The sequence below is a fragment of the Diadema antillarum genome, unplaced genomic scaffold, assembly GCF_040938485.1.
Source record: "Diadema antillarum isolate AM-2024a unplaced genomic scaffold, OU_Dant_1.0 scf00000116, whole genome shotgun sequence".
Taxonomy (NCBI): domain Eukaryota; kingdom Metazoa; phylum Echinodermata; class Echinoidea; order Diadematoida; family Diadematidae; genus Diadema; species Diadema antillarum.
The window spans coordinates 497,514-511,628 of NW_027271005.1; the positions used below are offsets into that span (position 1 = coordinate 497,514).

Consider the following 14,115-nt stretch of genomic DNA (forward strand, 5'->3'; position numbering starts at 1 on the left):
TAAAACCCGCGAATATGTCTTCACAATTTTCTCTGCACTTCCTGAATGGGTTGACAATTGCACAGCGAATTCAAGAACCTACGAATATGTTTTTGAGCCGCTCAGTGCAAAAAAATTAATCACACGAATATATTGACGTTTACAGTTTGGATTAAACACTTTTTTTCCAGTTTCCCCCATCCTCATTGGTAGAAGTGTAAAGTGATATTGAGGCATACATAGGTGATCAATCTACTCCGTCAAGCTGCACCTGAATAAAGAAATGAAACCAAAGCTTATGTTACTTCAATGACAGTATGGTTGGAGTGGGGAATTGCCGGTAGTTCCCACTACATAATGATAGTGAAGGCAGCGTAAAAGCCCATTGGATCACCTTAGACTACAGTGCGCTCCCGTTATAGCAAACACGGTTATAACGAAATTCCGGTTACAATGAAGTACAACATTGTCCACTCTATGTATTTTTATTGTCTGTTTGTCCAGTTATTAAACAATTTCGACACAACGAAAGAAAACTGCGGGTCCTGAGGACTTCGTACTGTACATTCGTACCGTACTGTACATGGAGCATAGTCTCTGGTCATCCAAGAAAAAAAGAACAAAAAATCTTGCCCCCCCCTTGCTATTTTAAGCCTATCCAGTTACATATGCACAGTGACATAAAATTCACCAGTAGTCACAGGAAAAATATGGATACATTACACAACCGTTTCTCATACTTTTCTAGTTTATTCCTCATTGTCACTTTTTGCTGAGGCCAGGTTTTAGTAACCATTTTCTTTATAGAAACTTGCATTCTGCCTTGGAGCTGATGAAGAACTGGAGACCATTCCTCCACACTGAAGACAGGACCTGAGGCTGCCACTTCTCAATGCCTTGTGTCTTTTCCGACGGTCAGACACCCTCTTTGGTGGCCTCCAGTTTTCTACATAACTTTATTTAGGAAATAAAGCCAAATAAAACAAAACAAACAAACCAAAAACCAAGGATGAAAAATGAATTTAAGATCCATCACAGTTCAAGAATTTGTCATCCTTTCTCATTTATAAAGAATGCAATACCGTAAAAGTGGATATTTTCACAAGTAACTTTTCGCGCTCGGTCAGGTAAGATAAATTTCACATTTTTAAAATTCTGCAGAATCAAGACATCAATTACTGGAACATATGGCATGCAGAAAAATTTGCATGCTTTTATTTTAGCGCTAGTTTCCAGTTGCACGAAACTAGGCGCAAAGATTTCCACTTCTACAGTAGTCTAATATTCAGAGCAAATGAAGCTTTATAGAAAGGAAAACTTTTGCTGTCAAGTTGTCACTGTATGTAGTCCTCTAGAGTTAGACATTAACATTGACACAGGAATCAAATCTTTCTATTCTTATGCACTTGGAAGCTGCTGTTTTGTACACTAGCACATAATGTTTGAAAATTCAGTGAACAAATTTAGATCTTGTGGTCATACACGACAAAAGGTGGATTTTATATTTTTTTACCACTTTTGAGACCAGATACCATATACAATCTACAATGTACCAATGAAATTTGCTGCTTGAGAGGACTTGCCCACTTGTGCATACACATTTCATCATCTTTTTTTTTTCCATACCATATAATGCAAGCCAGAACATTACTTGTTGGTGTGAGAAATCTTGCACAAGTATTTGCACTTCAATTCTCATGGTCGGACATCCGGGTATTTTGCGTGTCACGGGGTCATGGATAGCGTTGGAGTGAAAACAAACCACTCGCGTGAGCCTGGAGTGAACGCTGTACGTGTTTTCTGCCGGGGCGCCCCGCGAGCATAGCGCTAGCGCAAGCTGGTACTGTAGCTGTGCGGGCGGCAGGATTAGGCCCTAGGCCTACTCTAAATTAGGCCCTACCCTAAGTACTACAGTACTAACGTTAGACCTACCTGAAGTTTCTATGAGGTACTAAGTAAGCGTAGATATCGGGGTAGGGCCTACTCAAAGAGGTTCTACTGCACATCTGGCCATTTTGTCGGGTCGTTGATCCAGAGTCCTGCCGCGATTTCATACGGGCACAGGTCCAGTCCGGCCGCCTTAAACTTGGCAAAATACCGGGACCGATCGATCGACAGGATCCAGATTTTTAGAATATTGCTGGCAAGACATGATGCATGTATCTCATTAATGATGGCACAAATGACAAAATGAATAATGAAAAACAGTCCCCATGTCTGAGCTGCGTAGAGTTGCACATAAATTATACGCGTCGCACATGCACAGCATGCAGTATGCGCATTATGCAGGCTTAGCGCTTGCAAGCTGTTTGTTTTCACTCCAGTCGACCGGAAGTGACGTGTAGCCGACCGCAAGAATATAAAAAAGTTTTTCATAGGAATCTCTGCCAGATGTGAAGTAATGCCATGATAACTTAAAAGAGAAGTTCACCTTTGTGTATGTGGATTGAGTGAATGCAGCAAAATTAGCAGAACATAATTTTTATAGTGAAAGTTTGAGGAAAATCAAACAATCTTTTCAAAATTTACTGATTTTTTTTAAGTTTCAGTGCCACCATCGCTAGATGCAAAGATTACTACAGTTTGTGATGTCACATGCATGGAACAATGTAAAGAAAATATAAAGAGAACTCCACAAAATTTCTTTTTTGTGTGTGTGGAAAAGTACACATTCCCTTGACTTGTTACAGAAGTATATGGGGTAACATTATTCCCCCTGCCTTCTGCAAGAGGCAAGTTGAAGTGCTATTCTATTATGCTAGGAAAGTGCAAAAAGTGAAAATATGTAAAATTTTCTTTATATTTTCTTTTTATTGTTCTACACATGTGACATCGCAAACTGTAGCAGTCTTTGCATCCAGCAATGCCGACACTAATACTTAAAAAATTCATGACTTTTGAACGGATTGTTTGATTTTTCTCAAACTTTCAAAAATATGTTTTGCTAATGTTGTTGCATTCATTGAATCCACACTTAAATGAAGGTGAAAAGGACCCGCTCAAACTTGACAAGACTATCTTCGAAGAAGTCTTATAAGGAACCCCATAAAGCTTAACAGCTTAAAGTTCAGTTACATAGGCCTTCACCTATATCTGAGCTCATCTTCTTCCTAAACACACTCACACACACCACACAAACCAACAAAAAGGATGACGCATCATATTGTATGTCACACAGATTAACTCACATTGGTAAGAGCTCTCAAAGGAGTACTGTATACGCCATGTATTTTGTAAAGATTCAATTTTTGCAAATTTTTCGAGTTGGGTGCCATTTTTGAATTTACTCTGATCTCGACATGAATGCGATGCGCACACATACACTTCTTCATTTATTACTGTACTCCGAGATCGTGAGGAAGTCCCAATTCGAGAAAAATTGGACTCACTAAATATATGGTGTAAACAGTAATTGAACCAAACACACAGGCACACACACACACACACACTTGCAAAACTAGCAAGCAGCCATGGCAGCTGACCTCTGAGATGGTTGGTCGTCGCCGTGGTTTCTGATCCGTGCAATCCATGGCCAGGTCGTACATGACCACAGCAGACTCCTTATTCCAGTCGTTGGCCAAGGGGTCAATGAGCTTGACCTTGTCCTCCCCACACTCTTCCATCCGGCTGTCCACTACGGAGAGGATGAAGGCCTCATGGCGGTTCAGCATTCCCGTCAAGAGTTCCAACAGAACCTGCGTACAAAATGAAAGAATGTTCATCTCTGAGCAAAATATTCACATGCCCATATGAAAGAGAACATATTGACCCTCTTTGGACCATCATACTTTAAAATGTCATCACTAATTCATGCAGTAAACATGTTATGGTACATGTGTATTAGCAGCTCACTCAGCTTGGTGGGTCCTAGAAACCTTATGTTTTTTGTGTCTTTTTATCATAATTTTTGGGTATGCCTCTTCAATATTTCATACATGCATGGTAGAATAGATTTTCCTTTCATTTGAGCCCTATTCTCATCATACATTTAACCTTTTATTTTCAGGTGCAGGACTATCAAAGGCTCCTAATGCTCTACATTAACAACTGATCCTGACAAAAGAAAAGCACTTTGGAGGATTAAAGTTAGTATTTTGTTCTCAAATATTCATTATTTTGTATTATTTTTCTTTTCCTCAACCCAGATCCATCCAGTCCTTCTCCAATGTAGGATATGGATTGGGGGGGGGGGGGGGGGGGTTGAACATACATACTTTGTTATTGCCTCTCTAGACCTCAAATCATCCCCTACCCCTCCCCCAAACTCTGGAGACTTGTCTATGCAACTGCACAGGTATGAGAATGATATTGTTGTTTGCTTTTATCATGCATAATAGATAGATAGATAGATAGATAGATAGATAGATAGATAGATAGATAGATAAATTGATAGATAGATAAATAGATAGATAGATAGATAGATAGAAAGACTGATAGATAGATAGAAAGACAAGTACATGGATAAATGAATAGAATACACACATGTATACTTTGTATATTAGACAAGTAGACAGTATTGCCTGCTTACCAAACCAAAGCTGTACACATCAGTTCGGTATGAGTACTCGCCACTTGCAGCCTCAGGGGCCATGTAGAGGGTGCTACCTATGGTGACCTGTGTGTTGAAATGGGTTGCGTCTGTTCCCAGAGATTCTGAGCGGTCTCGTACAAGTCCAAAATCACACACCTTGGCAGTGAGCTGGCCGTCAAGCAAGATATTAGCACTAGGGTGGGAGCAGACATATTGGCAGACACCACATATATTACTAATCATGATAAAGTTCCCTGGTTTTAACTCTTTCTAAGTTCCAAGGCCATTTTTATCTAGAATGACTACTACAATCAACATGATCCTTATGATGACTGCATGAGCAGTCATATGACAGTGTCTATATGCATCACAAATGAAACAAGTACTTCTGAATACGCAAATATAAAAGACGCATACTCTTATCAATGAAAACAGCTGAACATAGCATGAAATGCAATGCTACTTTACAAGTTGAGCAACTATAGATTTTGATTGAATACAAATTGAGAGGCAACAGATCACTGGGTCCTCATCAATCAGACAAATATACAGTGCATTGGAACATCCATGAAAATGCCTTGCAAGATAAGTGCAAACATATTGCCCTCCCTTTCAGATTTCAGCTTTTGCTGGCATTATCAATAATAATTATTTCATTTGGCAGAAAATATACAACATAAAACAATGCAGTGTTTCACTCCTCTGTCTTATCATCCATTGAGTGTGTCAAGCACAGATCAGACTACAGGTGGATTTCCTTTTGCTGGAAGTCCAATTATTGTTTTCATAACTCGTACGATTAAAGGGGTTGTGCTTGCAATGATGAGCCATTCATACCTCTTGATGTCACGATGTATGAAGCCACTGTCATGGAGAAACTTCAGCCCCGATGCGGCGCCCCGAGCAATCGACATTCTCTCTTGCCAAGTGAGTGGCTCCCTCCACTGCCCTGTGAGTGCCAGACGATCCTTCAAGGAACCCCCTGACATCAGCTCATAGACCAGACAAAGGTTTGGGGGCTCACAGCAGTAACCAAACAAGACAACAAGGTTTCTATGCCTCAGTCTTAAAAGGGTTAAGATAGTGTGGGGGTGGGGTGGGAAGAAAATGTAAAAATGGAACAAATACAACTTGCTGAGCTAAAGCACTCTCCATTAGTAAAAACCAATGGCCTTATTCATGAAACTTAACGTCTTATATGTCCTCAAAATCGAAATAGCCATAAAATCAAAATGGGATACTGATTGAAAGATGCATATTGGTTCAGGATATGAAAGTCATCTCACCCCATTTTTTATTGCAAACATCAAGTACAATGACTGATAACGAAGTCCATGTAACATACTATACTGTATACTGAATTGTACAATGTAAACCAGTGGTTGGGACAAAATTGTTTGATGTTGAATGTTAAGAAAACTCAGTTCATGGTGATAGGAACATCAAGAAAACTGCTATATGCAGATCGGCTGAAACTTGAAATTGATGGTAACGAATTAGAAAGAGTGAGGGAATACAAGTATCTAGGAATTTGGATTGATGAATCAATGAGATGGCAAAAGCAAGTTGAACAATGTTGTAAAAAAATTGCCACACGACTAGCATTGCTGAGACCTCTGCAGAAGCATCTAACAGAAAGTAGTGCTAAAATTCTGGCAAACTCATTAATCCTACCGTATTTTGATGATTGTTCTTGTGCATGGTCACACTGCTCACAAACCCTTAAAGATGTACTTATCAAACAACACAAGAAAATGGCCAGAGTGGTAAGGAGAGTGGATCACACAGTGCCAACCAACCAGGTGCTTGGAAGGTTACGTTGGACGAAGCTTGAAGAGAGGTGGCGTTTGAACACTTGTAAAGCAGTCTTTAAGACACTTCATGGCAACATGCCTGAATATGTGTGAGAACTCATTACGCCCCTTGGTAACACACACTCATATAGTACACGAAACGCAAGTAATAATGGTCTAATAATTCCACAAGTTAAAACTCAAGCAGGAGAAAAATCGTTTTCACACTATGCATTATGTATTTGGAATCAGCTCCCCACTGAAGTCCAAAACGCCACCTCCCTTCAAGCATTCCTAACAGCATACATATCTCACTTGGGGTAGAATTCGGTTATTTTTTATATTTTTGTATAATGTTAAGGTATTTTTTTTTCAAACAATGTGAGTTTGTGTATTATTATCGCCAAAGATTAATTTTGCATTATTTTTACATTTACTGTATATAGAGTATTGATATTGTGTTGATGTCACCATGTAAAAAGGAATGTCCTTGATTTGTTATTTTGTGTTTGTTGAACTGTTATATTTTGTCATTCTGTTGCAGGGCCCCCTAGGATAACAGTGTGTAAACCACTGATGGGGCTACCCTGGGTAAAGAAGACTGAATATCAAATAAATAAATAAATAAATAAATGAATGAATAAATAAATAAATAAATAGATAAATAAATAAATACATAAATAAATAAATAAATAAATAAATAAATAAATAAATAAATAAATAACAAACAAATAAATGAATAAATAAATACTACACTGAAAACTTGAAATTTAGTTTCTATTCCATATCAAAGTTGAGACTATTTAAAACATGCATCAGTGTATATGTGGTGAATAAATGAAATGAACTTTCTTTGATTTTATTTCAGCAGACTAGTAAATGATCAAATGAACAGAAGCTTTCCCAACACAATTGATAAAATATCCTATTGCTCTCATTTTTTTCCTTCTATGTCAATCACTCTATCTAAATCATATGTCTGTCTAGATGTATTCATCTATGCGAGTATAAACCTATCAAATTATATATTAATTTATCCATCCATTATACATACATCCATTAATTTATCCATCCATCTACAAACGTGTATCTTACTATCCATCTATTCATATCTAATTTCTATCTATCTATCTATCTATCTATCTATCTATCTATCCATCCATCTATCTATCTATCTATCTATTTATCCATCTATCTATCTATCTACATGTATCTATCTATCTATCTATCTATCTATCCATCTATCTATCTATCTACATGTATCTATATATCTATCTATCTATCTATCTATCTATCTATCTATCTATCTATCTATCTATCTACATTCATTGAAAGCTTCTTTGCATTTGAAAATGCCATTACTCACTTGCAGAGGGCACTCAATTCATCATCAAACTGCTGCTTGACATTGATATCTCCTGACGTCACCTGCCAAAATATGTATATTGATGAGTTAAATATGTCAAAAAACATAAACAAAAAGACAATGATGAAAAGATTAGAATACAACACATTTTCCCACATCAACTTACAAAAGCAAGTAAGCACAAAGTCAAACAAAACTTGACATGTTAACAAAACATGTTACTACTGTACACAGAAAATGGGCAGATAATGCCGCTACACAGTATCTTATCTCAAAATATACTCATTTTCATCATTTTTCTACAGCTTCATGCCAGCCTATTTATCATAAGCATTTCATACTGTGTAATATTAATTTTGAGAAAACTACTCTGACAAAAAACAAAAACAAAAAATCCTTCAGTATACCTGCGATGCTTGCCATATGCTCAAGTAGGATAATTAGTAAAATGGGTGGCAAAGGTGTGACAAATAAAATGAAAAGATTGTGTTGATAAGCGCCCTGTCCAAAGATGGACATCGCATCTTCTTTGTCCACACTCTTGTAGAAATGGTTATCTTCTGGAAGTGAATAAAAAACCATCCTGTCCAGATCCTACTCACATCTTTGAGCTTCTTCACAGCGCATGGTTCATTGTCAGCAAACCGACCCTTGAAGACCGTTCCAAAGCCACCTTCAGCTATCCTACAGCCCCCGTCTGCCATATCACGCTGGTCAAAGCGATTCGTCATACGACAGAGCTCTTCGTAGGAAAACCGCTGAACTGTGCAGAAACACAATGACAACATCGCCAAGAAGTGGATGAAATGGATGAAAATTAGTAAATGATTGTTTAAAAACAAGATCTATTCTTTACAGCTCACATGATTCAGGAATCAATGTTTACTCTTCCCAAAATGGAGTGGATGAGGCATGATGGAGATTGATAAAGTATAGTCACTTGAGAACATCTACCACCAATATGAGGAAAAGGAGCAGAGCAAAAGCAATCTTGAGCAAAAACATGAATAAAACTTTGCAAATTCAATCAATCAATTACTCCATGTACCTCATCATATTTTTGAGACTGAAAACACAATGCATCATGAAAAACATGAATAATGGGTTTTAGTATCACTGGACAAAGATACGGTGGATATTTTTGTGAAAATAATTATGTGATGCTTGTGGATGGATTTCTTTTTTTCAACAGACATTTTGACCTTTACTGATGCAACAGTGAAATGAATAGTAGGCAGTGCTGTGCTGACCTTTATTGGGTTCAAAGATTGGAGGTAGAGATGGTTCATCAGGGACTGGTGCAGAGGGCTGGTGGGGATCTGGTGCTAGGGGCTGGTGGGGTTCTGGTGCAACGGGCGCCGGGCGTTCTGGTACCACTGGATTGTGGGGAATTTCTTGGGCTGGTCCCTCATCTAGGTATTCTTCACTCGAGCCTGTATAGGGTATGGTGGCAGAGTGGCAACACAAATCAACAGCAAGAATACAGTTACACATACATGTAGACATACTAGTACATTATAGCACAAAATACACACATACATGCTATATCAACTGTGACTTCTTTGCAGGCAAAGTCCACAAGACAAGGATAGAGAAAGTCCTTCAGGTTAATCCAACATCAATTGAATCTTAAATGGAAAAATTCTGAACTTTTTTTTTGTTCCTTGACTAAAGCCATTTCTGGCAGATGCAACTCTTGACTCATTTGGAATTTACCTTTAATATATGGACATAAAAATGTAAAGAGCTCACAAGAACTGTAATACACTGAATATTAATAAACTTTCAGGACCAGGAAAAATATTCATGAAGTTTGACATAAAAAATGCAACATAACTGTTAGACAAGAGTTTAATAATACACAAGGAAAATACTCAAGTTTTCTGCCTTAATGTGAAATAGGATGCATGCCTGCAGTTTGACACACACCACAAACCAAACTTCTCTACTGCAAGAAAAGCGTGTTGGGGGTAAAAGGTTTAACAAATCCAAGATGGCTGTTCCACAAACCTGGTAGAAGTGCCTCCATGCATGCATCATGTTTCATCTTTGCCAGCACAGCAAGGAGGTCAGACACGCGGACGTTGGTGGTCCCCCAGTCATCCAAAATAGCCAGAGTGGGGCTTCCATTGGGGCGCTGTGCGACCCGTTCAAAAAGACTGCCAATGGAAGGAGAACAGAAAATAACCCACCAAGATGACAAGCTAAAAGACAGACATTCATTATGAGCTCTAGGTTTCACACCTCAAATGAATGTGGATCCCTGAAATCTTATCATATGGGATTTCAAATATGCTAGCTAGCTTTCATTTAGAGAGGGCTTTCTGTTGTAGAATATCATCTAGATACACTTGTTTACAAAATATCCTATTTTTTGACAAAATACCCACGATTACTTCTAAAACTGTACACCTTTGGTGACAAAGCTACAGTGGTCCTCCACTACATTGCCAACTCAGAAAATGATTTAGTCATAACTATAGATTGACATTGCTTGCATTTCTTTGAAACTACACATCTCAGGCCAAGAAAGCATTCATTAATTACAGTATTTTAATCAGGAAAATTCAGGAAAGCACTCATTAATTACTATGATCAGAAAAATTCAGCTTCCTCTTATCAAAATTCATTACAAAATTTCCTTTTTGGGGGGGGCAAAATACTACCTTTCATGTCTTGCTGTGTATTTAAGTTCATTCGATCCAGGTCGCCGTGGTAACAATGCCATCATCCCCCGCCAGTCCAGATAGGTTGGAGAAGTGCTATCCAGAAACAATGCCAACTCTCTCCGCACACTGAGGGGTAAATTTCTGACCAAAGTGTCTGCGGTCACTGCTGCCATTCTTAGTATTTTCTGTGTGCACCTTTACGGCATTAAAGGTTGTTGAGACCTGTAGTAAAATGTTGGTGCAAACAAAAATGTGAAGATGAGATGGTTCAACATTGACTCCTTTGGTGTTTATTTTTCAGTTTTACTTCAAATGGATGAGAAGTTTTGAGATTTGGAAAGACTTTCTTATGTCCTTCCCCACATGTTTTGTTTACTTTTTGGGCCATCACTCCACACTACCCCACCCTTGCCAGCTTATGTATGGATGAACGCTGTCTCCACCTGGCCACAACTTGCCAAATGTGCATGCATGAGCTTTAAAAGGACTGTACACTTCTGGTTGAGGTGAGGATTTAGCTTTCAACATTTAGCGAGGTATTCAGAAACCACTCTATGAGATGTCAAAGAGCATGCAATTCTAAGGGGAATCAAAAGTTTATTTGATGAAAATTGGTTTTGAAATGGCTGAGATATCCAAAAGCAAGGTGAATCAAAGAGATCCTAATAAAAGGTGTGGCCTGTTGCCTTTTATTATTATTATCACTTTTTTGGGATATCTCAGCCATTTCAAAACCAATTTTCATCAAATAAATGTTGAATCCTTCTCAAAATTACATGCTCTTTCATGTTTCATAAGTGGTTTCTCATTATCTCACTTAGAAATGTTATAAACCTGAATCCTTACCTCAACCAGTACTGTACAGTCCCTTTAACCGGCCACATTAAACCCCGGGACGCTCCTTCACACAGTGAAGGCTTCGTGTTCGGGCTGCTCGCAATTATATAACTGCATCATTGTGTTGAGGCCGCCAGCGAGGTTATATGAGCTTAAGGTCAAGGATGCTTTAAATAAATCTACAACAAAAACAATGTCATTAAACTGAAATTTCTAGTAATAATCCATTTAGGTTATCAAAATAGGTACATTTAAATTGACTGCAATTAAATGGGACCATTTGCCTTACTGTCATGCACATTGCCATTGGCAAATTGTCCTCTAAACAAACATTTAAAAATCTTGGGGCTAAAGTTAAACATCAAAGACTTTTATATAACATAACAACATAGCACTATTAGCAGTGATACTGATAGCCGTGATAGGAATGAAAGTTCCGGGGTCTGTTCTACTTTCTAGTAGTAGTACAATGTACTATTTACATGTAAGTTTATCCAGTGGCAATGACAGCCCACTCACATACCCCTTCGCCCTTGTTACCGGCAATGGCACAATTTCAATGCTCCGGGTTGCAGGTTGTGGACACGCGGAATTGGGCAAGTGGAATACGAATAGTTTCACTCCTGTAAAATTAGTGTAATACAACCAGTCAGTCCGACCATGGCATGAGAAGCACCATTTCTCCACATAAAAACATGTCTTGAACTAGGGGAGAGCCGAGCCGAGTGTATGTAATCCACCTTCCTCCCTGATGGAAACCTGTAACGTGAGACACGATGCAGGCACTCACCTATACGTCATGTGTGTGAGATCCGGTACGCGACAGAGTGCAGCTGCTAGTCGTAGCTAAAATTAAAGGACGTCAAAATATGTGTTTTCCCCCCGTTTTGGTGAACAAGTACACACTGACTCCAGAGGTATTAGTTAAGGTGCAGTGTTCTTAACTTGAAAGAAATATATGTATATCTGATAAAAATGTACAGTAATCTAAAAAGTATTCAAGAAATAAATACTGATTAACATACGCAAACGTACCGCGTATTTGGAATGTAAAGGCTAAAATGTTAGGGGAAATCCCGTTTCCTTTTGAGCTGTTAGAAATCTTTACAGTCGTTTTATTTTTTTGTTGTGAAAATTGTTGGAAAGATACTGGAGTTTGAATAAATATCCAATATCGTTTATCTACTTGTAATATAATAAATATTCATAAACTTTTAAATTTACGACAACTAGGAAATAGAACTAAATTACAGTTGTTTTGTTATCAACAAATAATTAGTGACTTCTTTAATTGAGACTAGTTCAGGGCTTCTGCGATCCACACGGAGTGTGGTCGACATTTCTTTGATCTTCACTTGTGAGTCTGGGGGTGGTGGCAGTGTGTGTGTAGATAAACAAACGACACAGCTCCATCGCATTAAACCACTGGCATATTTATTTGAAAGGGTACTGCCTGGCATGGTGGAAGTGTCGGGTGGGTATGAGCCTCGAGGGAATATGATGAGGCCTGAGGTTAGCTGCAGGTACCTACTTGTACTAGACTGATCTGGGATGGGCGTATCACTCCTAGTCCTAACTGTTAGCTCTCCTTCTGAAAGGATCGACTGCGGCGTTTAGCGTTTCTCAGCATCACCAGTGATTGTGTTCGCAGGTTTCTGTAAGTTTTACCAAGAATCTGATGCGTATTCTTGTCTAGTCTTGAGCCGAGTTGAAGTTTGCTGACTGTGCTGTGCTGCGTCTGTGTGTTGATGCCATCCATGAGATCGCATGATGCTGATGGCATGCTGATGTCGCCCGCTTGATTAGCAAGTGCTGAAGCTGATAGACGTGATACTTCGTTACTGCCTGAGGAGTTCGACTCTAGAGCAGAACCACCAGATGTCCACACAATCTATTATTAAATCTACTGACTATTCTAGCTCATCAAGTGGGTTTAAATACAAGCAATCATTTGGTGAGCAGTTTTCAGGTGTGAGAGATGCTGTACTGTAGTCGAAGTGATTTAAGCAGATGTGGAATGCAGAGATGAGATTGGAAGATGGAAGTCTGTATCTTTTTATTTGTTTTGTTTGCTTTTCCACAAGCACTGCCACAGTACAGAAACAGTTTAATAGTTGTGTCAATTCCATCATCATCATCACCATCATCATCACCATCACCATCACCATCACCGCCATACCGCCACCACCTTCATCACCATCATCACTATCATCAGTATTCGTCACCATCATCATATTCATAATGATGCTTCTCTTTATTCCCTTATTCCCAATATTCTTCTTTCTCCCTTTTCTTTTAGTTTCAGTCATCTGGCTTCTTCTTGTGATAATCCTTCTCCTCGGTTCCTCCACCTCTTTTCTACTCATCTGCTGCTGTACCGTCTTTGCCCTTTCCCTCTTAGTCTCAATGCGTGCTACACCTCTTAGCTTTTTTACCCATATGAAAAAGTTTCACCCTAAAATGCGCAGAAAGTATAACGCGTAGGCTAAGTGCATTTGTGCGCGCACAGATCAAAACGATACATTTTCTATGATCCATCCATATGCTACACACTCGCCCTAGCTACATGCACAAGACAGCGCCCAGCTAGGGTACGTACTACAGAGTGTACTGCTAGCGTAGCCCGACCAGACGCCGTGCAACAGCGTTAGCGACTGGGCTGATACATAGTACTCAGTACGTATGGCTACGGCTACGTAATGACTGCTCGGAAAAAAACACACTTTGTTGATAATTGGTAGACCCTGTACTCTAACACTGAACGTTTTGATACTATAAACATTATTCGTACGTCTATTTTATTCATACTGACGAAACAAATACATAAGCTATCTAACTTGATGAGCTCCTTCCACTAGGCCTGTCATGTCGTGTCGTTCCCATTCTCAAGGAATCGGTGTGTGTCGCTCAGCAAACACGGCAGCACGCAACTATGCAGCG

The 14,115-nt window shown here is 38.9% G+C and overlaps 2 protein-coding genes across 2 annotated transcripts in view; one reads left to right on the forward strand and one right to left on the reverse strand.

The window, feature by feature from the left end:
* Window positions 1-801: 801 nt before the first annotated feature.
* LOC139719892 (interleukin-1 receptor-associated kinase 4-like) lies at window positions 802-12,201 on the reverse strand. The gene is made up of 10 exons (XM_071631277.1): window positions 11,966-12,201; window positions 10,336-10,560; window positions 9,680-9,828; window positions 8,920-9,102; window positions 8,272-8,432; window positions 7,670-7,731; window positions 5,348-5,575; window positions 4,508-4,703; window positions 3,462-3,674; window positions 802-933 (listed from the first exon to the last, which is right to left on the reverse strand). Exons 2-10 carry the CDS (start codon window positions 10,509-10,511, stop codon window positions 895-897), a joined length of 1,407 nt encoding a protein of 468 aa, XP_071487378.1. The 5' UTR covers window positions 10,512-10,560; window positions 11,966-12,201; the 3' UTR covers window positions 802-894.
* A 554-nt stretch (window positions 12,202-12,755) lies between these two features.
* The window catches only part of LOC139719873 (gamma-secretase-activating protein-like), a 31,585-nt gene continuing 30,225 nt past the window's right edge, over window positions 12,756-14,115 (forward strand). Inside the window, exon 1 of the mRNA XM_071631258.1 lies at window positions 12,756-12,832. The gene's annotated coding sequence lies outside the window, so the exon portion shown is untranslated. The remainder of the gene's footprint in view (window positions 12,833-14,115) is intronic.

Bases quoted from the DNA above. Each gene is read 5' to 3' on its own strand.
- LOC139719892 (XM_071631277.1), bottom strand. From the start codon at position 10,511: ATGGCAGCAGTGACCGCAGACACTTTGGTCAGAAATTTACCCCTCAGT. The intron at 9,103-9,679 runs GTTTGTGGAACA...TACCCTATACAG, and splicing joins CATGGAGGCACTTCTACCAG to GCTCGAGTGAAGAATACCTA. The intron at 7,732-8,271 runs GTGAGTAGGATC...ATATTTTGGCAG, and splicing joins CTGTGAAGAAGCTCAAAGAT to GTGACGTCAGGAGATATCAA.